Source organism: Anas platyrhynchos, chromosome Z (genome assembly GCF_047663525.1).
Source record: "Anas platyrhynchos isolate ZD024472 breed Pekin duck chromosome Z, IASCAAS_PekinDuck_T2T, whole genome shotgun sequence".
NCBI lineage: Eukaryota > Metazoa > Chordata > Aves > Anseriformes > Anatidae > Anas > Anas platyrhynchos.
Genome location: NC_092621.1, coordinates 77,930,300 through 77,957,997, shown reverse-complemented (window position 1 = coordinate 77,957,997; position 27,698 = coordinate 77,930,300). Strand labels below are relative to the sequence as shown.

The following is a 27,698-nucleotide window of genomic DNA, read 5'->3' as shown; positions in this document are numbered from 1 at the left end:
CGGCGGGGGGCTGGGGGCGGCGCAGCGCAGCTTAAACGGTTATAAAAACGGTTGAAAAGCCGTTATAAAGCAGTTCTGTTTTATAAACAACAGTGTAGATCCTTAAAATACTGAAGGGTTTTGTATATCATAAGTTAATTCCTATGTTGCGTGATCTTACCATGAAGTTCTCAGGTGCATTGTTGCCCTTCGTAGAGGACTGGTGAAGGAAAAACCAAAAACCTAACTGAATTCTTCTCTTTTATTTCTCTTTTCAGGCTGCTGAAGTTGGTGTAAAAAGGAGGACGTCGTCTGAAAACAATGAACCAGGTGAGAAGAAGAGCAAGGTGCGGCAGAGCACCATGGATGACATCTTTAACACACTGAAGGCCCAGGGTAAAAGTGAGTTGACTGTAAACAAACCTTCACGAATTCATATACAATAAACATTTTTTCATTGTCAAAATAATTCTCTGCAGATATAAGAAGCGTCTGTTGATTGTAAGAAATATCATTGGAGAGCCATTGTAAGCATTCTAGCTGTACTTTCAAAACACGTTTGTGGTTCACAAGCTAGGTGTTTGAGCCTTGCTCTGAAATTATTCTGCAAACCCCCTTCAACTGATTCAGCTTTGACAAGTTGTTTAGTTGGTAAAGTCCTGGCAGAAAGGCTACAACTTCCTTCTCTGGGTTGGTTTAGCAGCCTGTCTTCTAGACTCGGCCTGCAGGTTGACTGGCACCTGACAGCTGCGTGGAGCCTGGCCTGTGACTGAGGTACCTAAAGGCCACCTCAGAGTAAATAGTTCCAGTGCAGTGCTCTGAGCTGTGAAATGTCAGCTGCTTGAGTACGTCAAAAATGCTTGTGTTGCATCTGGCTTTGAACCAAGGTTTTAACAAATGATGCTAGCGGAAAAACAGGTCAGCTAATGTAAACTTACATTACAATTATTGTAATAAATAATAAATTGTAAGTTAAACACTTACAATTCTTGTGAAACAGTTTTCCTCTGCATATTTTTTAAGTAGGTATTATACTCAGTTTTGCAGGTGTGATGGTTTGAATTACCATTAAGGGCACCATCATCTAACAACATTGTCTGCATAAAAGCTATGCTGAAAAATATAACTCATCTCCCCATATTCTTGGCTAATTTTGTGGCTCTGCAGTTATCGGTTCAGAAAATAAATTTGCTTCTTTTTCCATGTATAAAGAAGCATACAAGTGAGGAATATTGACTCTCCAGAAAATTTAATTGCATGCACAATTCTGTCAGGTTGGCAGAATGAAAGCCATGGGAGAGGAGAGGGAAGAGAAACACTAAGCAAAAAGTTGGAGTTCCCTATGTATTAATGTCATTCTAATAGACATTTTAGAAAATAATTTGCTAATCTATTTTTTGTTATGTATTTTTACTGAAGAAGAACCTCAGAAGTGTGAAAAGCCCAGGATATGTTTGCAAACTCTAGACAGACTGAGAGAATTCAGCAGTGATTCAGACCAGCAATGTAACAGAGTCCGGGAGGATGGTTTTCGGGAGAAAAAATCTATGTATTTGGAAAAGTGTCCCAGTATTATTGGGAGAAGTTCAGAATTGAAAAACCCTCTTCAGAGTGGGGACACTAGCCCAAAGGTTGCTCAGAAGGTACGTAGAGCTTTGGCCCAGTGCTGTGCAGATGACTTTTTTTTTTTTTTTCTGGTTTAAAAAAGAAAGCTTTGGCTCAAGATGCCTTTTACATTTTAAGTATGTTGTTTTCTGTTAGTAAATAGTTTAGCACCACAGTAGACCAGTGTTTGTGTGTGGATGTTTGCCTGGAACTCCAGTGAGCAGAATGGCTCTCTCAGTTCTTCAGAGGTATCATTAAACGTTGCATTGTGTTAATAAGCAGTGACTAGAGAGTATAAACACTGGCAGTGTGTCTCTAGTTACGTGTTAACCTATAATATTGTAGTAACAAATGTTCAGTGTGGTCCTTTGCTTGGCTTTCTTTCAGTTCTACCAGTTCCAACAAGGGCTGTAAAATTCCTACGAGATGTCTTTGCAAAGATATAATTCAGAGGTTTTGCTGAGATGTAGCTTAATTCAGTTGCTAGTAGCTCCAAATACTAAATGTGTCAGCGTTTCTTTTCATGTGCAGAAGATTCAGGTAGTTCCCATGAAAACTTACTGTAATGATACCTAAAATACAAGTCAGTAAGAGTGAAAGTATCTTGCTTCTCCTTTAATTGTGGGTGAGTTGAGTGAACACGTTCAGGGGAGCCTTTGCGTATTTGGTATGTTGGCTACTTTTTTTTTGGGATCACTTTGCTCAGCTTGAAGTATTCAGGCCCTAAAAGGCTCTTCTACGCTTACTGCATTGTTATTGCATTGGGAGTAAACTGTTCCTTAACTAAGCTTTACATCTGGTGGCAGTGCAGAAGGATATACAGCTGATTGACCTTTCCTGTCTCAAGGTTGTAATCTTGAAACTGTGGCGCCTGGGTTGTATGAACACCAGACCAAAAGAAGAAGAGTGAAATGAACAGCTTGTTGCAATAAATTTATGTTGTGATGAGGGATTATGCAGCTGTGGTCTGATGGTGAATACAGACAAGTGCTTCCTTCTCTCTTTTTCAAACCCTTGTTTGGCAGTTCTCAATTTCTGACCTGTTGTCCATCCAGTTACACTGACACCAGGTGCTGCCTCTTAGTTTAATGTAAAGAATATACCTTGGCATCTCTCACAGCTGTATGGAGAACCAATTCTGGATGCAGGAACTATAAAAATATGTTTTACACATATCGTATATGGAAAAAGCATGTAAAATACTTTTCATCTTTGTGACATTAGTAGCATTGGAGACAGTATGTGCCTGGCACAGATACACAGTTAAAAATGTGTGTGCTACAGTAACTGCAGTAGAGGTGTGTGTTTGGCCAGGAAGGGCATGTGTAACCCTCCTTCCACCAAGCTGTGGGCGTCAGGTGGATGGATGTTTCTGCAGAATCAGGTTTCTGTCTTTGAACAGACATGTTTGTTAATCTTCCACGTATCAGCTGGTGCAGTACTGCTGCCTTCCCACACCAGAGTTGTCTTCCAATGCAGTAACACCTGTGTGCTTTTCATAGTGGTCTTGCCACTGCGTATTCATATCCTTGGATGCTGGTAGTCAAACAGCATGTGGTTCCAGTTGATTGGTAGTTGTACATGAAATGATGATTGCAGTTTACCTCTCCCTTCCTAAATGATAAGGCAGCTTTAACCACTTCCAGAGAGACTCTGCAAGCAAGGTGTATGCAAAGGAAAAGTAAAGAGCAATCATTTATTACTTCATGTGCTCACTAGACAGCGAGGGCTCATGACCTGCCTGGCAAAGCACTGCTGTTGTGTTTCTTTATATGACACACACTGAGTCTGTGCTGGCCAGGCAGTCAGATGGGGAAGGGCTGTCTTCACTTCCTTGTTTTGGCTCATCTTGGATGTTTCTGTCCTGCTTTTTCCTTTGAGTTATCACCTTTTCCTGTTAGCATTTTTCATCCAAATTCCTTGAGCTGCTAACTTAATACCATCGCAACAGCTCAACTTCCACGTGTGTTTTTATTTTTCATACCTTCTTTCATGGCTTTATTTCACATGCTTTCTCACAACGATTTTCTCTATAAGACGAGACAAGGTCACACTGCTGTGCTGGCACAGACCTTGGATCGAAGACAGCTGAAGACTGAGGGTCAAAATAGAGCTTGCATTAAAAGGCCAAGGATTACAATCGAGACTTCTAACACTATCTGAGTTGTAGGCATAGCACCTGTCTTTTAACACTGGGCTGTGTTGTCTGCTTGTCAGATGGGTGATCTGACTGTGTGCAGTTCCAGGAATTTTGCAATTCACAGCTAACATCAGAGCTAATTGCTCTTTCTTTTCCATTGTTTTGTGACTGTGTCCTTTTATGTTCCCATGACCCAGTGTGTGTGATTTTCATGATCTTTCTTCCCAGTTACTGTTGCTCCTAAACACCTGTTTGACTTTCTTCTTTGAAATCTACTTGGGGTACTTTTTAGAAAATGGAACTTACCAGGTTTATTTGCAGATACAGACACTCACAGCATAGTCTCATCAATCGTGTTTTGTGCTCTCATGTGCTTAAAAAACTTACATGGAGAGGTAGTCTTTGTATTTTATTTCTTTTTTAATCAGTTTTATTAATGAAGTTGTGATGTAATTTAGAAGGAATGTTGATGGAAGTGAAGCTCACCTTATTGGTGGTGTTCACTGCACTTAATAAAAGGCTGAATCCATCACTGTGCTTGCCATACAGAACTAAACAAATTTGGAAAGGTGAAGTTGTTTGGCTGACATATGCTACGTAATGTTATTCACATATGTAAGTGATGAACAGTAGAGCAAGTGGGCTCAAAGCCTTAACTGTTAAGGGGGTTAGAAATTGTAGTACAGGTTTTCTGTTTAAGAATAAATAATTTTGGGATGTTTGCTGTACTAGCATGGTGCTGACTGGAGAAGAAATATGGTTTCGGTGCTTGAGACAGCAAACAGACTTGTACTGAGTTGGTTTATTTCTTGATTTACTGTGGATTTTTGGATCATTAATCTGTCTGCACTGCAATTACTCATCAGTAAATTGGAATGGTAATTCTTTTCTTAAAATGTGGCTAGTGTAGACTGCCAGGCTTTTGCAGCCTGGATGTCTCTTGATGTGTGCTCATGATACGAGAGGGATTTGTTTCCACCTGAAGTGTCTAAAAACTGTTGTAAGACAAGTTGACGAAGTGATGGAAAACCTTTTTCTTTTGTGACCTTTTAATACCAAATAAACTGTACTATGTATAACTTCTTTAATACTCTTGTTGCAGTTCCGAAGACTATTTACTGCAAGAGCAATCTTTAGCTGTGTTATGAATATGAGTCAGGGTCTGAGAGGTGATGAATTTATTTGATGATTCTTAACTATTCCTTTCCATCTTTTATTTACAGGAGGAGTCACGCTGTGATCTTAGTCAGTTTTCCGCATCCCTTAAAAGCTATGAAAATACTTCAGATACAAATCTTAATAAGAGAACCAAAAGCATTTACACTCCGTTGGAACTTCAATTCATAGAAATGAAGAAACAGTATAAAGATGCTGTGTTGTGTGTGGAATGTGGATACAAATACCGCTTCTTTGGAGAAGATGCAGAGGTAATCTTTGTCAGGATTTTGGAAAGATACTTGCATTGTGTCAGTGTCTTAGCAGGTCTATGGCCGCTTCCAGAAGGAGGCTTCCTGGGGACATGAATTGTATGAGTGTTTTTAATACTTGAAAATAAGATGAAAAATCTCTGCATACTTAAATGTAAGACTAGCCATTACACATACACGTCAACCAAAGCAGCGTCTATTATTTTGTAATCATAAGGTTGCATAGTGAGAACTTAATTATTGTAGCACCCCAGTGTTTATTACGTGGCAGACTTAAACCTGAAGCAGTTCTACAGATGAGTTCATTATCATGGCACAGATCAAGATCTACTAGGAATATTTCAGCTCTGAAGACAGTGAAGCAAATGATGTAGAGTAGATGAATCGATACAGCCTGGGTACAGAGAATGTCTTGGATGCAAGAAGAGTAGCTCCACAGAAAATAACATGTTACATGTGTTCAGTTACAAAACATATTCAGATGCTGCATCCGCACGTGCCAGATCTATAGGAACTGGAAAGTACTTCACAGCAAACAGCACTTGGAAGTGATGGTTCATAAATAGCTTATGCACATTTTATTTGTGGTCTGTCCCAAAAAGGTTTACCGTCTGGTCCGTGCTATTTCACTTAAGACCATTGAGAAGCTTCTCTTTGCTTGGTTACTGGGAAATGATTAATTCTTACCAACTTCATACTATTTAATTTGTCTACTCATTTGCTAGAGCACTTAAAGTCCAGAGATAGAAATACAATACCCAGATGCCCAATTCAGTGTTTAACTGCAGTTTCTGTTTAAGACCACCTTCTCTGTTCCGGGCAACCACCTTCTTGCTGAGGGCAGAGAAGCAAATACAAATCATATATTAAAAGGTCATATTTCAGCAACTGTTGCTATTCATTTTCTTAGAAATATTTAGCCACCACTTCTGTTTGATAATGATGTTTCAGTGTTTTAGTTGATTAGCGAGCTTAGCATCATTAACATTGTTCTGTCTGCATTTTTTTAATATTATGAAAAATATTTGAAATTTCGTTGAGCTGTGTTGCAGAAACCATGCATGCCCTATTTGGGTCATTTATCTCACTGTGGGAAGGAAGGGTCAAGGTGCAATGTAATAATCTGTTGTGAAGTCTGTGATACTGAAGCCCCTGTTTGTGACAAGATGTTAAAACAGGAAGGTGAAGGACCCACCATGCTGAGCTTTTTCCTGCCATGTTTTCATTTTGACAGTGGACTTCTAAGTGTAAATGTGAATTGGTATTGTCATAGAAACAAGCTCCTGTACTGCATTTTGATGTGTTTGTGTTTGTGGAACTTCTGTTGTGACTGCAACTAGTGCAGATGACCTGAACTACTTACTGTCTGACTCTTTTTCTTGTATGTTGCAGATTGCAGCTAAAGAGCTAAACATTTATTGTCATCAGGATCATAACTTTATGACTGCCAGTATACCAACTCACAGATTGTTTGTCCATGTGCGACGACTTGTAGCAAAAGGATATAAGGTGATCTCTGGCTTTTAATTAAATGCTGTTCAGTATAGGATAGCACTGAAATAACTTGCCAGTTACTGTGCCAGAGTCTTATTTGAACTGAGAAGTGGGAAATGTATTAGTACATGTTTCTGCAAGTAAAATGGCTAACTTTTCCTTTGTTGTAATTTCTCTGATCTAGTGAATGCCATGTAATTCAAATGGATTAAAGCTTCCTCTGCTGTTTTAAAGAACAGTAGCTTCATTTTTTTCTATAACAGTTCTAGAACAGTTCTTTTAGTTATTTTTTTATCCAGCCTTTGCACTTAGTAAAGGTAAATATGTGTACTCCATTTGTTTTTCTTCCTCACACCATATTTATCTCATCCCAGACCATACTGTTTTTTTTCCCTTTCTGTCTGTTGTTGTTCTCTTCCCTATAATTTTGTGGCTTTCTATTGACACCTCCCACTTTCTGCTTATCAGAAGATGACTTGCTGAATTCAAATTGATTGCAGCAATAATTCTCTGGCAAATGATGAACTCTAGCGAATTTGTTTCAGAATATGGCAGGAAGCACAGAGGAAGAAGTTGAGAGGGCAGTTAGAAAAGGATAGAGAGAATAAAAGAAAAGGCTGTGGCTTCCTAGTCTTGTTAGTAGGATTGATGCTAGCCTCTGCCCTTTCCATTCAGCTTTAGTGATGCACTTGCAGTTTGCACATCTTAAAAAATCACTGAATTTATTAAAAAAAAAAAAAAAAACACATTTAAAATCAAGGAGCTAATATTGTTTCTTCACTGTGTGCCTTTAGGTTGGAGTAATAAAACAAATGGAAACCGCAGCACTGAAGGCTGCTGGAGAAAACAAAAGCTCTCTCTTCAGCCGGAAACTGACTGCTCTCTATACAAAGTCTACACTGATTGGAGAAGATATCCTTTTCAAATGAATTTGTTTCCCGAATCTAATCATAGATGTATGGGGTGCTATAAAACCAGTGTGATCACCTGGACAGAACATGGGTGCTTAGTCGCCGACAGGGAATAAAACTCCTTTAATTTTATGTTGTCGTGAAACATCATCCAAACTTTACAAAGAATTTACTCAGGGATTTAGTTTTGTTGTAAAACAGCAGAGCTTGTGTTTTCTGTAGTTGTTTTTAGACTTTCCAAGTCTGCAGTGTTCCTGAAGGTCTCATCTTCAGCTTTGTGTGTGACCTGATGGAGAGCTGCAGCATTAGTAGCTCATAAGGCTGTCAAGGAAGAAGAATTCTTGTTTGGTATCAACAATTTGCTTTAAGTGAAAAGAAGGGACTAAAACCACTAGGCTGTAAAAAAATAAAACTAGGTAATTAACTCCTGGCTGTTGTAACAAAGAAAAAGCAAAAAGGAGATGAAAGCATCTTTTGACCACTGAAGTTGTTTTCCTGACTTCTGCCTTGTCTCTGTCATGTTTTTTCTGTAATATCTCAAGCTCGTATTTAGTAGATACTGAGAGCTAAAAAGATTGTTAGATTAATGCCTGTCAGGTTGCACTTAGGGCACAGATAATGGAGGCAGATTACACAGTCCCAGGATTTTGACGTAGATTTCCAGTGTACATACAAACTCTCTTGCAGTGACTGGCAAACTGATGAAAGCAGGCTCGGCAGTATGACCCATCGTGGTGGACTGATATGCAACAAATTTTTAATGAAGTTAACCTAATGCTCGTGCTAAGATGTTAACTTTTGTTTAAGTCGGTCTAATGCTTGCTTTTCAATTGTTGCATGCTAGTGCATTTCCTTCTCTCTGTTAGGTGCATGTGGTTTGCAGATGTGAAGTTAAGGTGAGCAGCCCATGTGCAGCATCTGCTGGTAGTTAAACATTTGACATAACTGCTCTACCTTGAACAGGGAGACCCACAGACATAGTTGAAGATGGCCTTTGCCTGAGCTGATGAAATCTACATCGTGTAATTGCATGTAATATGAACATAACCACTGACTTCAGTCCTCCTGCTGACGGTTACCTGAAATTCACTAAAGTGATAGTAGGAGTTAAACTAATAAAAGGAAAATAAACCTTCAGTCTAGCAGGCTATTACAAAATTTATTTGAGAAGGACTTAAGTCTAGAAGGACTTCTGAATAATCCACACAAATCTGTGTGCAACGTTGTTGTTCTGTTTCTTTTTTTTTTTTTAACACTTGATACATGTGAACCCTTTGCTGAAGCTAGACGATTCTGTAGATGTTGAAGAGGTAACAACTGACGTCCCTGATAACTACCTCCTCTGTGTTTGTGAAAATGGAGAAAACGTAAAAGACAGAAGGAAAGGTGACATTCTTATAGGCATTATGGTAAGTTTCACAGAGAAATTAGTATTTTAGGTTTTTAATATATTTTTTCTTAGGGGTGAATGGTTGTCTTCCTATATTCAGTATTGTACTGTGTTTTTTTTTTTCTAGTTCGTTTGTTTTATAACAGGGTCCAGTATAGGTAAGATATCATCCGTGTTTGAATTGTGATGGCTTAATACCTGAAAACTACCCAGTAGGTTCAGACTTGGTAACTGGATATTCCCAATATCCATACTTTGGGAATAGAAATATACGGCATAGTTTATTGCTGCCATATTGCTTGAAAACATAGCTGTGTTTTTTTTAGCAGCCAAACACAAGAAAGCTGTTAGTAAACTAACTTTAGAGTATAAACATTTTTAGGGATAATACTTTAAAGCATGCGAGCAGTTTTTTCCTCTACCAGATAACTTTCTATGGAGGAAGAGACTGTTTCTATTTTTACTGTTTACACTTCACTTTGTATTTTCTATTATGGTAAAGATTAAAACCAGAACTGTTTAACGGGCAAAACATAGTGATAACTGAAGCCCATTCCGTTGATAGTTCATTAATTTGAAATTATTTTGATTGTAGTTGCATTTGAATGTCACACTGCAGCTGGGAGAGAGCAAAAAAAAGCACGGGCCAAGATGACAATTAGTTTCAATGCTGAATTGCATGTACCTTCCATAGACTTCCAATGATGTAGATTTGCATGCTTCTTAATAGTAGTAAGAGTTGAGCAGTGGGGGACTGACGGTAATGAGAGCACGTTTACATTTCCAAGGTTTTGTTATGATTTACCAGCACAAAGTTGTGATAGTCTTTCAAACTTCCTACTATATAGATCTGAAGAACATAATTGCATTTTTGATCTTCTACTTTGATTAAGTCTGATGGTGCTATGTAACTTCTATACTATATATAAATTTTTTTCTTTCTGGCTTAACAATTTTTTTACTGAAATGCTCCCTGAAACTTTAAATACCCAATGTGTATATATTATTTTATTTGACAGGCAATTCAACCAACTACAGGAGAAGTTGTTTTTGACAGTTTTCGGGATTGTGCATCTCGCTTAGAATTAGAGAGTCGGCTTTTGCGCCTGCAGCCAGTTGAACTAATACTTCCATCCAGCTTGTCAGATCAATCTGAAAAGCTCATCAACAGTGTAACCTCCATGAGGTATGTTCTATGGGGATTTTTTTTTGCTTTTGTTTTTAATTAAATCTAAGCTATTGATGGGGTTTATATCCAGAGGCAAGCATTGATGTATAGTTCCCTAACAGCCCTTTTCAAAATGTCTGTAGTTTGCTGCTGGGTCAAAAATGCTCTGGATCCTACTGAGTTCTGAACACTCATTCTTTACTTGTATTTAGACTGAAATTCAGGGTTTCTGTCTCAGGCCTGTGAAAGATTAGAGAATCTAAACGTTTTTTGTTTTCATTTAGATCATCTTGATCCCACACTCCCAGTCATGTTTTTGTTGTTTTTTTTTTTTTTGGCTTTATTTTAGCGTTGATGCACCCATCTTTGGGATTTGAAAGTGGTGCTCCGTGTCTGCTGTTGTTTGTCATAGTATTAGTATCTCTAGATGGCATGAAATTTCTTTTCTATTAACGTAAATACATATTAAAAAAACTTTGTAACTGGTATTTTATTTTGCTTGTGCTATTACATTATCTTGAAATTGAATACAGGCTTGGAAGTACTGTAAATGATCATCCATTTATATTTTGTGTTCTCTTTGTGTCAAGGGTAAAATGGTTAAATGTTTTCAATTTTTGTTTTACTGTGGTATAAAGCCAAAATAGGACATAATTTGTAGGATGACAGATGAAGGGAATAAAACATTCAAAATCTTGCAGATACAATTTTTGTGGGAAAATAGCTTTGTATTTTTTTTTAAACCACACAGCTCTTGATTGTAGAGAACCAGAGTAGAGTTTGGCATTTCTATTTAGAGTGAAATAATCAGAAGAAATGGTTCCTTTTACCTGTTAATACAATAGGAGCTAAAGAAAGTCAAAGAAAAATGAATGCATTGCATAGACACAGTTGTGTGTTAGGGGGAAGATACAAATGTCAGCACTTCCCATACTGTAAAGACAGACAAATGCATCACCATCACACGGGCAGTAAACACCTGACAGATTGTCAGCTTTCTACCTTGACTCCCTCACTTAAACTCTGCCTGTGTCACCATCTCGTAGCTTTCTCTAATGCCCCAGACAGCTGATCAGCTTAATCAGGCTGCTCCACAGGCATTCTTTTCCCACCTGTCAGCGTACTCCTTCTTTGTCCCTTTTTACAAGAAAAAAAAATAAAAAGCTGACATGAAGTAGTGGGTAGGCAGTCTGCTTTCATGGCACATTGTAGGAGTTTGCACAGATGTTGCTGTACTCAGCTATCAAGGGCATGAGTGTACCAGAGGCCAGAGTGGGAAGAGGGACTGAAAGCTTGCAAGTCAGTGTTAGGGATCTTAAGAAAATGTGGCCTGTGAAAGTGGTGTATTCAGCATTGTTCAGTGGCATAGTGATGCTTACGTTTTGTAGTGAAGCGTGCTCTTGTCTTCTCTTCCCTCAGCTCCTGTGTGGACTGCAAAGCCATAAGGAGTTGAAAAGGTCGATGCCTGACTGTAGGTCTACTGGGCAAGCAACATCCGTGTGTTTTCTTGCAGTGCAGTGGTTTGTTAAGACTTGGGCAGATAAAGGAAGTATTCTTCCTGTCAGATTAGGAAGGAAGAAACTTTCCAGTTGCCAACAAATGTTGCAACATTTTTGCCCTGGTAATCCTTTGATGACATTCCTTTTGTAGATCATTTACAGAGGAGTATGTCCCAAATATTTCTAAATACACCAGGATGAAGACTAAAAACTTTTTTCACTGTTGTTAGTGTTGTGTACTGAGAATTTAGTGGAATCTGAAAGAAAGTAAAGTTATGTAAAAAAACAGACAAAGCAAGCATGTTTCTCAGGAACAAGTATTTTAGTTGTATGCTAAGGAAGTTCTGATGTAGGTTTGAGACAGCGGTTGTGGTTTTTAATTTTTTTGATCATGCACAGCTGAGGGTGTTAGATGGTAACTGTTCATTTCTATTAAGAACCAAAGATATATCCCAGTACTTGATCTTGTGAGCAGATATTAGTTTATAGCTTTTTGTCCCCCCTTCTGGTAACTATCCACAAAAACCTACTAGGTGACTCTCTGGTCTAATCGTCTTTAATTACATTGGAATGGTAAAAAATAAAACACATTCCTTAGGTATGCTTTGGTAATGTCACATCTAAACCAATTGTTTATTGATTTTCTCATGTCAAAGATTTAACCGCTAGAGGGCCCTCAAGTACTTAATTTAAGTGGTTCCAGTATCCTCCTTTCTTCTGCTTTCAACTAGGCTCTGGTTTTTATATAATTGCTGTTATACGGGTATTAGTTTTGTTCTTGCACATACCGAATGGTCTAAAGTATTCAGTTGTAGTTGTGCATTAACTTGTAATTTCATTCTTTGTCTCCATTTTTTTTCTGATAACTCCTTGTAAGAAGCATCTCTTAGCTGGGAGAGGTTTCATTGCCAATTTTTACAAGACCTTTCTGACTAAACCTATTGGAACTGGGGTCTTGTATTTTGTGAAGGCATATCATCTCTTAATTTGTTTATAATGTAGTGGAAAACTGGCAAAGTTTAAAAAACAAAACAAAACAATAAAAAAACAGGGTATGAATAGGAGAGAAAATCAGTCCCAGCAGACAGACAGCTTGGAGTGGTGTCAGGAGCAGGTAGGAGCAGAGATGAGTCTTTCTGCCTGTATGCAGCTGTCTTGTAAGAGTTGTACCAGGAGTTGTCTGAATAACTTGGGGGACAGTTTGCTTTTGGATGTTGCGTATTAGATCAATGTGATGTGGGCTAGGTCTCCTGTACAGAGTGTGCTCAAAGATAGTTGGAAAACAAATAAAGAAAAACTTGTCAAGATAAAAGACTGGGCCTTTATGGCAGCAGACGTGGTCAGTTGTAATGCCTAGTTGTATTGACAGAGTTGGAAGTATCTCCTTGCTTTAAGTGTTGTTTTTTTCCTCCCTCTCTCTTTTTAATAATATAAAAAGACTAAATGTGATGAAGGGTATATAGCAGTGTACTTGTCTGTCTGTCATTAGTTTTCAAAAATTAAACATACATAATGTGCATATTTCTTCTGTAGTGCTGTGCTTCCCTTTTCCTATTCTTCTCTTTTTTGTTGCCACCGCAGCTATGTCCAGACTCAGCTAAATCATTCACAGTATTTACTGGTGCTTCTATTTTGGTATTGTGTAAATTTTCACAGCCAAACTTGCATCAAAAGCACACACATTACAGGAAGAAAAGAACAGCTGAGGAGCAGAGTACCGTTGTTCTAAATTTGTTTCTATTAGAAACAAGAGCCAAATAAGTCACCAAAAGTGTTTGAGTGTCTTAATATGGTTGACAATCACTGAGATCGTACTTCAGCCTAAGGAATGCTTCGTTATGTTAGAAATTATATATATGCATTAATGTAAAATAGCTGAAAAGAATTTTGAGTCAGAAATGAAAGTGTAAATTAAAATACACGTTTGAAAGGGGCTTCTTTCTTCACTTTTGAAATTGTACAGAGTAAATGTTTGCTAATACTGCAAATGAGTGGAGAAAATATTTTCACATATTTATATGTGGCTGAAAACAGGGTCTCTCAGTGGGAAGAATTAAACAGATTTTATAGTAGGTTAATAAATGAGTGAAGCAGCAGAAAAGCTGTTTTAGGAAGAACAATCTCAGAGCAGCTGTTTGAGCTGTACCCAAGAAAGCAGTTTGCAGAGTAAATGGAAGATACAGCCCCAGTTCTGAAGTGCTCCGTGTCCAAGTTACGCATAAACATTAATGTAATGAACACTAAGTAAAGTTAAATACTTAGATGTTTGTATGATTTGTTCATAGAGTGGAGCTTTAATTCAGCTACTACAAAGCCACTTAAACTGCATTCTTGGGGGAGACGGGGCAGAAATCTCAGCGTTAAAATCAATAGGTTTGAATTACTGCTGGTTTGAAAGAAGCTAAGTTCTTTTTGTAAAGATTCTGCTTAGCCATTTGGATCAAACTTTGGTGTTTGTTTACCAAAATGGTAAGCTTTAAAAAATAGCTTGACTTGTGTTGTAGATTTTTTTTACAAGTTACGTGTTTTTCTGTGTAAACTTTCACCCTTGGTAATTTAAAACTCATGGAAACAAATGCTTTTAAATGTGTGGTGTGGTTCATGTTCATTTTCTTCCAGTTTGTTGCTGTTTCAGTTGGTAAATGAAATGGTCCTCTTGCCAATATCATGGGAAACATTGTCCATAAAAAATAATCACTAGAAAATACTATTCAAGGACACTGAACTTGAGGTCAGCTTTGGTGGTGAGCCTTCCTTCAAAAGCAATCCGTAAGTTAAAAGTAGGCTATGGAAAGTGGTTCAGAACAAACTGTTCTGGCGGGTACTGTTCTGTTCCTGAACCCTTAGTAACATCTGTTTGCGAGAGTTGGCCTGGCTCAAGGAAAATATTTTAATGCTTTTAGTTTTTCTTCTTTCTAGAAAACAAAGAAAAGATTCTTCCCTGCAAATATATGTGTGTGTTTTTATGGGAGAATGCCATGTTCTGCACTCCATGCTCTTCCTTGTCAAGGATCAATACTTCCTTAACACTGGATGCATTAGAAGTTGGTCTGTACTGGTCTTCATGAAATCACTTCCCTTGCAGTCACTCCTGGTCTTCTTACATACCTGCCTTTTGTTTCTTTGAAAAATGCTCTGCTTCTCTCCAGCAAACCTTCAGATGCTCCAGAGCTTCTCCTTTCGTTTTTTCCATTTGGCCTTTTTATGCAAACACGGGTAATGTTCTCTTGTGTCATTCTTTGAGCTCCAAAGCATCATTCCACCCAAGTCTGCACTGTTTCACAGTTTTTTATTTAAATCTTCTCTGTCAGATAGCTGGCCAACAATATAAAATAGGGATGATATGGTAGCTAACTTCTTGTCCATGCCCCCAGATTTTTCATGTTACTCTGCTTGCAGACCATCATGTCTTCTTCCAATTAGGTTGGGCCTGTGGTATGGGAGGCAGTTTTGATACAGGCTTTAATCATTTGCTGCTTAGTTTATACTGCAGCTGGATTTGCTATTTGTTGCCCTGTAATACATCTAAGACTTTTTATCTCCTGGTTATGACATTCAGGTTTCTGTTTTTACTTCAATACTGCAGCATTGCCTTCAGCCTGGAGTTTGCTGCCTGGAATTGCCTCCTCAAATCCATTCAGAAGGAAATTATCCTCCCCTTTCACTGATATGATCAAATTACCCTGGGACTGAATCCCTCAAACAGCTGGTCTTCCTTCCATCATTACATGCAATACACATTTTCTTTCTTTTTATTGAAGGACCTCTGTAAGTACAGTTTCAAGCCCTTTCTGCTTACACTGTCAGTGAAGTGCTGAATGTCCCCTCTGATTTGGCAGTCTCTTCTGCCTTTAACTGAGTGTCAGGTGGGGTCACAGCATCACAGAATGGCTGAGGATGGAAGCCATCTCTGGAGCTCATCTGCTCCAGCAGGGCCACCCAGAGCAGGGTGCCTCGGACCATGCCCAGGTGGTTTCTGGAGATCTCCAAGGAGGAGACCCTGCAGCCTCCCTGGGCAGCCTGTGCCAGTGCTCAGCCACCTGCACAGTAGAGAGTCACCCACAAGGTGGTCTCTCAGGTACCTGCTCCACAGGGGTTTCATTCTCTACATTCAGCCCTGGCACAATCTCTTCTTACCAGCACGGTCATTAGCTGTGGCTTGGTAGAGGGTCGTTGGCTGCTGGCTTGCTGTTCCTTCATCCTGCCTGCCTATTGTAGTATGTAAGAAATCAAGAAAAAGATGTATTTCAGCTTTCTGTTTCAGTACGTGTGGTGCCGTAGTAGGATAGAGCAGTGCTGGAGACTCCTATAAACGGGAAGTACGACTGTCCTTTAAGGAGTGAGCTACAGCTGATTTATTGCATGTATTGGTCTGTAGTGCTGTTCATGGCCAATAGTTCTCATAGATGGAGTTAGGAATTTGCCATCAGGGAATGGGTAAAATCTCAGCTGGAATGAGCTCAGTGAAATCTTTGAAACAAATATATGATGCATTTAATTTTGTAGATCTTCGTATGTGGCTGGTAATGAATGGCTCACATCAGAGGATGCTTTCATAAAGTTACTGTCGAGGACTTTTTAAAACAGTGAGCAGTTCTGTGCGTGCATTTCTGTAGCTGAGCTCAGAAGGTTTGTAGGTGAGCAAGGAGGAGAAGGCTAGTAGAGGCAAAAACAAGACGTCAAATGGTTACAGCAAGAATAAACAGTATTACAGATGAAATTACTGAACTAAAGAGTGAAAAGGATCTAAAGGGTGGGTCATCCTAGCGGTTACATGTTTTGTATACTTTGTAATATTCCCACAGATTTTTAAGTGAAAGGCAAGCTGTGACAAACATCTTGAAAATGCTTAGTATAAATGGAAGCTACAGGCAGTGGAATTTGTAGCAGGAAAAAAGCAAGTCAAGTATGAAAACAGCATGTGTGCTATTTTCTGTAAATAAAAAAACACAAATGTATTATTGACCAGCTGTTTATGGATTAAAGAGGCCTTTTGCACTGCTAATAACCCAATTCGTGGCTTGGGCAACTCAGCTGTATAGAGAGCTGTTTGAAGAATATCAGTCATGCCATAGCTTACTTGGTTTGAACAGACACGGAAAAAAAACACCAAACCAAACCAAAACAAAAAAACAAAAAACCAGCATAATCAAATCAGTGTTGGAGGATGTTTTTCAATTTAATCTTGTTAGAGACATGAAGCAGATGCTGTTCTCAGCATTGGAGTTCATTGTTGTATTCTGTGACATTGGCAGGTAAGGGAAATGTGTGATGTAAATTTCTTGACAGATTTCTTATGTGTGAAGATGACTTCTTCACCCCTGCCTACCTTGCTGCCCTTCACAGTTTAGGACACAACACAGGCACGCATCCTTTGGATAAAATTACTATTCTGGTATGAGTCCAGAGTTGTGTCACTGGGAAAACATAGGAAGGAAGTTTCAAAGCACTTTGTCTGAATGCAGTGCAGGTGCTCTCAGAGAGCTTTTCTGAACCTGGGTGACTAATTAGATAAAAAGTTTTAGCTCCATCAGTGGAGTCACAGCAGGCCATTGTGGGCCTTGCCCAGCCCAAGTGTTCTTGTAAATTCCTCCAGTCAAAAAGGAAGCCGCGCACACTGATGAGCTTCCTTGGTAGTTCATACCTGGCTTGAAGGTTCATTATCTCTCCTGTAATTGCAAGCTGCATGAAAAAAGGGTTGTGTTCAGGAGCTGTATTTGTGGCGTTCTTGCACTGATTAGTCATATACATGATTTAGTGTTTTGTTTTTATTTCCTGGCACTTGAGCTGGCAGTTGTTAAATTAAAAATGATTAGGTTGATCCGGGTGGTTGTGCAACTTCTTACAATCAAAAAACTTAACTTTTAATTAGAAAAAATTACCATATTGAAAGAAGCAGGGAAATCAAAATACTCTTTTTTTGTGTTTTGGCACCTACTTCATTCATTATTATAGGAGAGAACAAAAACTTCAGGAGAAGGTGACAAGTGAGTAGTTCTACTTTTTGTTGTCCTATCAGGTTGTTATGATATTACTTGCTTATTTCTCTCAGTATGTATTTGTGTACAGCTGACTTCTCACAGCAGCTTTAGAAGTTTCTCAACCTGGGCAGGATGCTGAAGCTCGTGATTGCAAATCCAGATTGGTGCCTGGAGCTCTGCACCTTGGTCCTCCTGCTGGTGGCACCTCCATCTGCTGGCCCTGTTACTAGGGGGAGGAGAGTGAATGACAGCAACCAATTTATAACTAATTTTCCCCAGATATCTGTAAGAAAAATAACTGTGGTGTATTAATTGGCTTGGTGGACAATAGTAATAAATTTCCACGTTCAATAATCCTAAATTGAAGAGACGATTTACATTTGAAATTTTTTGAACCTGAGTTGGAGGTCACTGCTCTGATTAAAGTCACCCAAATGGTGTTGTTACTGAAACGTAATTCACATTAGTAATTTAATTTCCAGTTTTCAGATGGAGCAAGTATCATTTGAAGAAGTGAGCATTTACTGATGGAAGTCTGCTTTGCTGATAAGACAGTAGAGATGTCATACACATCACAGATTTTCTTTGTGGAGCTGGTGGTTATATCTGACAGGCTTGTGTAAACTGGGGAGTTGCACAATTTTTGCAGTACAGCAACTGCGTGCTGTGCTGAGGTGAGAGGACAGGAGACACACACCTGTGCTTCCACCTGTGTTGAAGTACAGGTAAAAACTATGTGCACAACAGTTGGATGTCTGAGCAATTCAAGTGTACAGACACCGGGAGCACTCAGGTCTTTAGGGTAAGCCAGCCATTTGTTTATGTGTTTTGAGGTGAGTAGAACAAAATTTAAGGGGCTGTTCTTTTAAAAAATACCCAAGTGAATTTGAATGAAGGTAAAATCCTTTTTTAAGGATACAGTTACGCTAGTACTCTGGTGCTACTCTAGTCCATACTCTAGGCTACCCTGCATGTTGGCTGTTCCATGGTGACTTCCAGCATGAGCGTCCTGTGCTTGAAACGTGAAGGTAACGTGACCATTTTAATCTATCTGGACTTCTGCAGGGGTGAACGTGTATGTACAGTTTGGTTAACTGTGGAGGCGCTAACATACGGCGAAGCAGCATATATGTAAATGATGCCAACTCGTTCTTATATCCAGAATATGAATTACATGTCTTCATTTGTTCCAGATGTCAGTGGAAATGTTCCAGTAACCTGAAGCTATAGCTCAGACATTCAAATGGAGAGGGATCCTTAAGCTCTTAAAGCTGCCATGCAAATTTTTATTTTAACAGACTGTGTAAGTTTGTTGGTGTATTTGTTTAAGTCCTAGCATTTTCTTAATAACACCTTCTCTTCTGTTATTTACTCTCCGTGGAAGTTGACTTGGGATGTAAATTTTCAGCTGTGAAACATTGGCATCATTGACACCGAGGATGTGTTAATTCCTCAAGTTTTACTTCTCCTTCTCTGCCATCATTGTTTTTGCTAAGGGTTAGAAATTAAGCAGTTTTAATCAAAACGATAGAGTGATATAAGTGAGGGTAGTGTGGGAGGAAGAAAGACTGAAACTCTGTGCATGTTTGGCATACAGATAGCAGTGACAGTAGAGAGAGATTAAATCCCTTTCTATGCATCCATCATCCTCCCCATCTTAAGTTACAGAATAGAGAAAAACTATGAAATCTGTTTATTTTTCGTAACAGAATATATTCATTTTCTTAATTTGAAGAAAATGAAGTTGCAATGGGTTCTCAAGTACCGTCAGTCTCCTGAACTGAAAGAGGGAGCAAGCCGTTGTCTACCAGGTTATCTTTAATAGTCCAATTTTGTTCTTGACTGGTTTATAGAATTTGTCTCTCTTAACAGATACTCATTTGATGTATAGTATAGCTAAGGTGCTTTCAGTAAATTAGGGTTATGAACAGTGTACTTCAAAAATAGATGCTTTGCCTGGGAATTTGGAATAGTAAAAATGATTGTAAGAAATTCGTACTTAAGTTTACTCCTACATTTCCGTGGATATTTTCTGAGTTCTTAAAAAAGAATTTGAAATTGTTTTAGTAATGAACTTTTCCAGTAAAAATCTTACTATTACAGTATTTTTTAACGCAGAAAGGTTTTATGTATATATATTTATTTTGCATTTATGTGGAAGGATCGTTTTGCAGAGAAGCAGATGGATGTACTTAAAAACAATTTCTAACAAATATGCCTGAATGCATTGCATTCCTCTTCTTTGTTTATGTTGTGCCTGTCTCTCTTGATTCTTGTCAGGTAGGAGACAACTGTCTGCTCCTCCATTCCTTCATACCATCCCTTTACACCTATGCTACCTGCCCTTTTGTTTGCTGTCTCTAGGTTGCCTTTTCCCCATCTCCATACAGATGTCATGCACTCCTTCCAATGGGCTGCTTGGCACTGTCATTGTGCTCTACATACCCCTGTGCAAAGTTGTGTCTGGTGTGGACCTTTTACGTGGAGGTAGAAGCAGCAACTCCCCACATAGGGGAGATGTAAGTGAGACCCTTCTACCTTTCTTCATTCTTCCAAAGCTGGTGAACTGCAGGGTTCTGAGAAGGAAGGGTAACATACCTGGACACCTTCAGTGTTTCTTCTAATTATATTTCTTTTAACTTTGAACCATCTCTCTGCATGTCTTACTCCTTTTGGGCTATGCATTTCACTTTGTACTAAACACCTCTTATCAGGGCTTGAGGAAGGACCAAGAGAACACTGTGAAGAGCAAGATGGTCTTCTCTGGACAGCGTTGCATTTACTATAAAAGATTTCCTGTTATATCTGAGAGAAAGGGAAGTAGGAAGAGGAGAAGGCTGAAAAATAAGGCCTTCTTTTCTGAGGAACACATAATCAGTTGTGCAGCTGTCAAAAATCCTTACTTATGGTATTAATTGACGTGTTAACTGTTCTAATTCTATGAAAAGATTCCACGTGGATTTGTGTCTCTAAGTAGAGAAATTATGCTTTATCATAAAACGTTCCGTATGTATTGCAAATACAGAATGCTTGTTATTCCTCACATCTTTGACCAAAAAAAAACAACCAACCAACCAACCAACCAAAACCCTTAATTTGTCTCTGGAACTTAATAAAAGCACTTGTATTTTCAGTTAGTGGATGTAGAAGTATATATACATGTAATGTACCAGTTTTTCTATATATCTATATGTATGAGCTGTACACAGGTTTGTAAACTCCTTGCCTGTAAAAAAAAAAAAAAAAAGTCTGCTTTTCATGACAGACTCAGATGTAAAAAGAAAAATAGCCCAGCCAATATTCTTTGGCTTACAAAGAGCTTAAAAAATCTATAGCCAAGGAAAACTGTAAACTGATGACTGGGCTTCACTTTTGTTTTCCTTGAATCTGGAGGAATATCCATTTTCCTAGGCAAGATTTTAATGTACAATTAATTGATTTAAGTTTAGGGTCTCCATCAAAGCTCACAAAAAGTCCAGTTGTGTGTGCAGCAGCATTTTGACAACAGTGCAGAATACTTGCATTTAAATTGGACTGGTGAAAGCTGTCAGTCAACCTAGAAAATGCTACTCCTCTTTTGAGTCAGTATTTTATGACCAGATTGACTTAATGACTGTCTGTTCAGGCCAGCTTTGGAATTTGAAGAATGAGAATCAAATGTAGCATGGGGGGCTCTGCTGTCCTTTCTCTAGCCCACACAAGCCAGGGATGCTGCTCCTTTCTGCTAGATTTTTCACATGGGTTTGCAGAGTGAAGGACTCTGATGGGGTCCTCATCTACCAGGGACTGTAATGGTTGCTGACTTGAAGTATGTAGAGGCGTGGAGATGTGGAAAACATTAGAAACTAAGCTGGAAAGGACTGAAAGTAGAGTATGTAGGTGTAAATGTTTGTTTATTTGGTCTGGTTCTGAAAAATAAATTGTTGCTTAGGACTCAGGCACAGAATCAGATTGCAAACTCACTTTGGCATAAAAATTTGAATACTAATGCCTCTGGGTTGCCTGAGTAAAGAAATGCTTTCCTAATGGACATAATCAAATGCAGTTATGATGAACTTGCATTAATTTATTTTTTGGAGTGCATACTGTGGAATTGTGTACCATTTGTTACTCAAAATCAAAATGTGATTTTTTGAGCCTTGGCAAAACGGAAACTATCAACTATCAACCTTTTTTTTTTTTTTTTTTTTTTTATTTGTAACACTAAGATGTGGATACAGCTGTTGGTTAAGATGCCTGGGTTTATGCCATCCTGGATAATGTAGGATTTTGATTAGACAGATCCAATTCCTCATTTACTTGGTTCTGTGTCTGAGTATGTACATAATGTAGGGTTCTATATCTACATTCGTCATTTTGTACAATCCATCAGAGGGATACTGGGTTTGAAGTGATGACTTTTGTGGTAATACGGAAGACAGGCAGAAAAGAGCTCTGTAACTTAGTGTGAGTGTAGGGCCCTTTGAAATACGATGGATCATTTTGAAGTAAGAAGTGCTATAAAAAGCCTAAGTAAGGACTGTGATGAGACAAACACCCTCAGCTCTGACATGAAAAGGTAATTAACTCTTTTTTTCTTGACTACATCCATCCGTTCAATACCTGACCATAGCCTCAGCAAATCCAGTGGGAGCACTTGTGTAGTGGACCACTGGGAAGTGGATGAGGGTGAGTACTCATTATGTTGCTAGTATCGTTGTGTGTTGCAATTTGCAAAATAATTCTGTGCTGCTCATATTGTAGATTCAAGGGTGACATGTGCCAGAGTTGTTTCCAGTGGTGTCATGCTCCACAGTGAGGGGAAGGACAGAAGAGAAAGCAAAAAGTGTAAAAATGGCTACCCGGTCAAGGTACATACATCCTTTTTAGGAGTTTTCACCATGCAAATAAAGGGTTACTTACTACAAAGGGTTATATTTGACTCTTGGTAATACCTTAGCTGGCTCTGAAAGGGTTTAAAGGAAAAGACAAACTAGTAAATAATTGTATTTTTGATGCTTTTTTATGTTAAAAAAGTGAATTGAAATTTACATGGCAGTTTATTCAATGTGTGATACATAATTAGCATAATAGCAAATGTAATTAAAAAGGAGTATGTTATGTGTAAAACTTCAATACAATCCCATGCAACATCCTTGTCTCTAAATTGGAGAGAGATGGATTTGATGGATGGACTTTTTGGTAGATGAGGAATTGGCTGGATGGCCACATTAAATGAGCAGTGGTCAGCAGCTCATTGTCCAGGGGGAGGCCAGTGATGAGTGGTGTCCCTCAGGGGTATGTCTTGGGGCCAGTAATGTTTAATATTGTCACTGGTGGCAGGGACAGTGGGATTGAGTGCACTATCAGAAAGTTTGACGATGACAGAGATGAGTGGTGCAGTCGACACACTGGAGGAAAGGGATGCCATCCAGAGGGACCTGGGTGGGCCTGTGTGAACCTCATGGAGTTCAGCAAGGCCAAGGGCAAGGTCCTGCACCCAGTAAAACCACCACAGCTGGGGCAATCCCAAACATGAATACAGGCAGGGTGATGAGTTGATTGGGAGCAGCTCTGAGGAGAAAGGCTTGAGAGTGCTGCTGGATGAAAAAATGAACACGAGCTGGCAGTTCAGCTGGAGCCTGTGCTCAGCTCTGGGGCCCCAGCACAAGAAGGACATGGGAGTAAGTATTAGAACAAGTCCAGAGAAGGGCCATGAAGATGATCAAGGGGCTGGTTGTTCAGCCTGGAGAAGAGAAGGCCCTGGGGAGACTTCACAGTGAGCAGCCTTCCAGTAAAAAAAGTGACCTTCCAGGAAAGCTGGGACTCTGTGTCAGGGAGTGTAGGGATAAAGAGGGAAGATTTAAATTAGATATCAAAGAAATTCTTTACTGTGAAGGTGGTTAGGCATTGGCACGGGCTGCCCAGAGGAGCTGTGGGTGCCTCAGCCCTGGGAATGCTCAAGGCCAGGCTGGATGGGGCTTTGGACAACCTCATCTAGTGGGAGGTGTCTCTGCCTATGGCAGCAGGGTTGGAACCAGATGGTCTTTCAGATCACTTCCAGCATAAGCCATTCTGTGATTCTCTATTTGATTTTTAACATTCTTTGGAAGAGAACCTCAGAATGGATTTTATTGATCCTCCTTCAGTATAGTGACTTATGAAAGAAAGAAATGTGCTGCTGAGAGAGGACTTTGCCTGAAACTGAAGTCTATTTTCCATTTTTTGCAGTCTGTATTCAACTAGTATTTCAGATGCAAATCACATGAAGAATTGGATATGTATTAAGGGAGATGTATTTTCAGTTGTGTCCATATATCACAATTCACTGTGAGTACAACGTAGAGATCTACCTTTTATATCATGCTTGTTGAAGGGAATTCCTGTGTTTTTGTTAGGAACATTCTTTATAGACAGATTTCAAAGTACTGTGCCAGCAACTTTTGTGTGTTTTAAAATACAGGATCTGAATAAAAGGAAGCCAGTGTGTCTCTTCATTTTCCTCAGTTGTGTACTAAAAACCTTTCTCTGACAAAAATAAACAGAATTACACTTAGTAGTTTTATTTCTCTATTCCTCTGGCATTGTAAACATTTCATCTGTGGGTAGTAACGTAAATTTTATTCTTCAGTTTCCCTAAGTCAAGTCTTGACTTATAAAATGTATTAAATAAGAGTAAATCACAGTTGCTAGTAGAAGACACTATTTTTTTTCTTTAATTCTGTAATTTAAAAATAAACAAAAACCTCTGTCACTTCCATTTTCAGTTGAGTTCTGCAGAGATGATATGCAGTTGTATGGTATTGAGAATTTTATTTTGGGCTGAACACTTGCCAGAGAGCATTCACTTAAAGTGAAGCTTCTGAAGTGTAAATATGAGATAAATTCAGTTTCAATTTCAAATACTGATCTCCTTTTTAATTTTTTTTTTCTTTAAAAGTGTATCATTAAAGCTACTTTGCCTTCCTCAGTTTCCTTCAAATGTATTTTCCATTTGTAAAATAATTTAACTAGCTTTTTGCTTTTGGCTCATTGATCACAAATCCTAGCAAAGCACTGATTTGAAAGGTAGATGGTATACAGCACCTGTATGTTATAGACTAAAGTAAACCACAGGGAAAGATAATTTCTCTGCTTTTTCACTTCTGTTAACTTTTCATAGTAAGTCAAGGTAAGAAGCAATTCATGGTTAAAATGTGCCATTCTTAATTACAGGAATATGGCAGTGAAAGGAAAATTTGTGTATAAATGGCATAATTATTAACGTTCTCAGTATTTACTGTATTAGGAATGTCAGTGTGTTTAAGCATCACAGGAAAGCCTAAAATAATTTGTTGAAAAACTAACCAGTTCATCTCATCACATTTAATGGATTCTTAAATCTCTATCAGCTTATCAATGGAAACATTAATTAAAAGTATAATTGACTAGCCAGCTGTTCCGTGTTTTCTGTCCAACAGCCTCTATTAAAAACATTACAAAACATGTAAAGCTCTTTTTCTGAGGCAGATGAGAAGTTCCCTGTGCCAAATTCTCCTCACGCAGTGAGGTTTAAAGTGTTTCTTAGCTGAATGCATGTTGGGTGACCAGAACCTATGGGTATGTACTGCTCTTGTATGGGAGGCAGGCTGAGTCCTCAGTAGGCACAGAAAGAAAAAACTTGTAAAACATGGCATACACAGCTAGCACATCAGAATGCTTTGTTCCCAGGGTGGAGCATTGCATGACTGAAGCTGAATGTGTGGTTGCATTTTCCTTTCTACATAGACAAAGTCCTCTGACAGCAGGGTGGTTCAGAGGCTCAGGTCTTGTATTGGGAGCAGCAAAATAGGCATGTAGTGAAGACAAGCTCCATCTTATATCAAATTGTCTTACCATAATGCCTAAAAATGTGCAAGTCTTTACTGCATGGGAAGAGTACCTTTTGTCCACTAGGTTTACAGCGTTCATTCCCAGGGCTGGGAATTATTTTCCCCAAGTACAAGAAGGGCCTCATGGAACCTTTCTTCATTTCACTTTTCCTTTTGTGAGATGGTTGCTAAATGTATATTAGCAACCTCCAGCTGTATCTTCCCTTAAAAAGTATAATAAGGCTTAAAAGGTATAGACCAACTACAAAAGCAAACTCTGTGATAAAGTCCAGTTTGATTATTGAAGCTTCTTCAAAGCACAGTGGGTTCGATTTGGGGATGGAAATGCTTAGTAGTTTGTTTATGGTCTGTGATTACATCCGTAGTTACAAATGTTGACAGCTGCACAATCTTGTTGCAGCTTAATTGTTTTTATTTCTGTACTGTTAGAGGAGACTTTAACATGTGAATGTGTCCCGAACATTGATCCTCCAAATAGAGGGGAAAAAGAAGGTAAAACCTAGTAGGCTGAATAGTTATATAATCTATCATGTCCCTTCAGCTGGAGTCAGTTCAAGTGATGCTGTCAGTGGCATGAGAGGAAAATGCAATGTGAATAGCAAGTTATGCATGCCAGAAATCAAAATATAACTTAGAAGACTTTGTGCTACACTCTCAGCAGAAAAAATATGGCTGGATAATGAGCTTACATAGTATTCCCTGTCCTGTTCCATATGAACTTTCCCCACAAAAAATGGGAAAGCGTTTCTCCTCCTCTCCTAGTTACTGGATGGATGACGTTTTCCAAACCAAGATATTTTATTAAAGAGAATTCCTGCATGGAAAATCCCTCTCTTTTTGGAAAAGAGTGTCCACAGCTCAGAGCACTGTTTGAGTTTCTGGGATGTGTGAGAAGGACGTTGTACGAGTAGGTCATGAGATCATGATGTAGTGACAACCCAATTCTAGAATCATAATTATTCCAGCCTCTGGTCCATTCCTGATGTCATTAGTAGATTGTTATAAACAATAAATTAAATATTCTATGCTCATCTCTTTTGTACAGCCCAGAGGAAACAGCTTGGTAGAACAGTGCTGTAAGGCAAGAAAAGCTATACAGCCAGACTCTATGTTCTTCTTATTTGTGCAGTTAAGCTGCTGATTTTTTATGTTGCCTTTAATAACTTTCACAGTTTTGTATAATCATTGATTTCCTGGAATCCTGGGGAAAAAAAAATTACGTGGATGGGATTTCTGGAGGTCATTTTGTTTAACCTCTTGCACAAATCAGGGTTATCTTCAGTTGCACATAGTTTTGTCCAGTTTGGAAAATCCTCAAGGATGGAAGATCCCCAGGCTGTCTTACCACCTCCTCTGATGTTTAACTGTTTTTTGTGGGGAAGAATTTTTTCATAAAGTCCAAGCAGAGTTTTGAACAAACTGTGACTTGTGACTGTCTGGTTTTGTTGTTTCATTGTGCCCCTATGACAAGGGTCTGCTCTAGGCTTTTTTGTATGCTTTTTAGGTAGAAGATGCCCCCTTTGCTTACTCTGTCCTGGAAAACAAAAAAATAACAACAAAACAAAATGAAGAAGAAAAAACAAAACACAACCCAACAGTTTCCTTAGTCTGCTGTCATTTGCTGTGTTAATTAGCCCACTAATTGTGTTAGAGATACTCCTCTGGATTCCCTCCGGTTTGTTACCGTGTGTCTTGTGATGTGTGACAGGAGGCCCAAACTGGACTCAGTACTCCAGGTACGGTCTTATGAAGTGGAGAGGAATAATCCTTTCTCTCAATCTTATCATACTTGGGCAAATGTGGCCCAGCGTGAGGTTGCCTTCACAATGATTCACAAGAATCATTTGTCTTCGTTGTATTGAAATTATTTTATCCTGGTAAGTTTTCCTGCTTTCTCCTTGCACAAAATTGATACCAACATCCTTTATCTGTGTAGAAAAAGCATGTCTAAGCGACAAGAATAATTGAGGTGTAATTTTAAAGGAAATAGGCAAATGAGCATCAGCAGATACCAGTGGTTATGAAGCTTTGTGCTTCTTTTAATTTTGCTATCTGAATTACAATTAGCATGGTGTAGCCCAGCCATATTGCTCTTCCCGTTGGGTTATGCAGATCTATTTAATATGACTCCGATATGCAGTCTTGTGCTGTATGTAAACACCGTTCTGTTGGTATGCTTCTCCTCTGCAGCTTGGCTGAATGTATTTCCCACCTTTTTTAAGGATGGGTGAGGAATAGCCACTGAAAAGTTTCA

General features: G+C 38.8%; 1 protein-coding gene across 4 annotated transcripts in view; it reads left to right on the top strand.

Annotated features, from left to right (window-relative positions):
• The window catches only part of MSH3 (mutS homolog 3), a 112,988-nt gene that overhangs the window by 241 nt on the left and 85,049 nt on the right, over nucleotides 1–27,698 (top strand). Inside the window, exons 1-8 of one of the 4 annotated variants that reach the window (XM_072030782.1) lie at nucleotides 10–174; nucleotides 258–381; nucleotides 1,399–1,622; nucleotides 4,948–5,151; nucleotides 6,544–6,660; nucleotides 7,440–7,559; nucleotides 8,822–8,965; nucleotides 9,966–10,132. In XM_072030782.1, the coding sequence (XP_071886883.1) occupies nucleotides 342–381; nucleotides 1,399–1,622; nucleotides 4,948–5,151; nucleotides 6,544–6,660; nucleotides 7,440–7,559; nucleotides 8,822–8,965; nucleotides 9,966–10,132 (1,016 nt within the window). In that variant the 5' untranslated portion in view covers nucleotides 10–174; nucleotides 258–341. Of the gene's footprint in view, nucleotides 1–9; nucleotides 175–257; nucleotides 382–1,398; nucleotides 1,623–4,947; nucleotides 5,152–6,543; nucleotides 6,661–7,439; nucleotides 7,560–8,821; nucleotides 8,966–9,965; nucleotides 10,133–27,698 lie in introns of those variants that run through there. The other 3 variants (XM_072030781.1, XM_072030780.1, XM_072030783.1) reach the window with 3 other exon arrangements.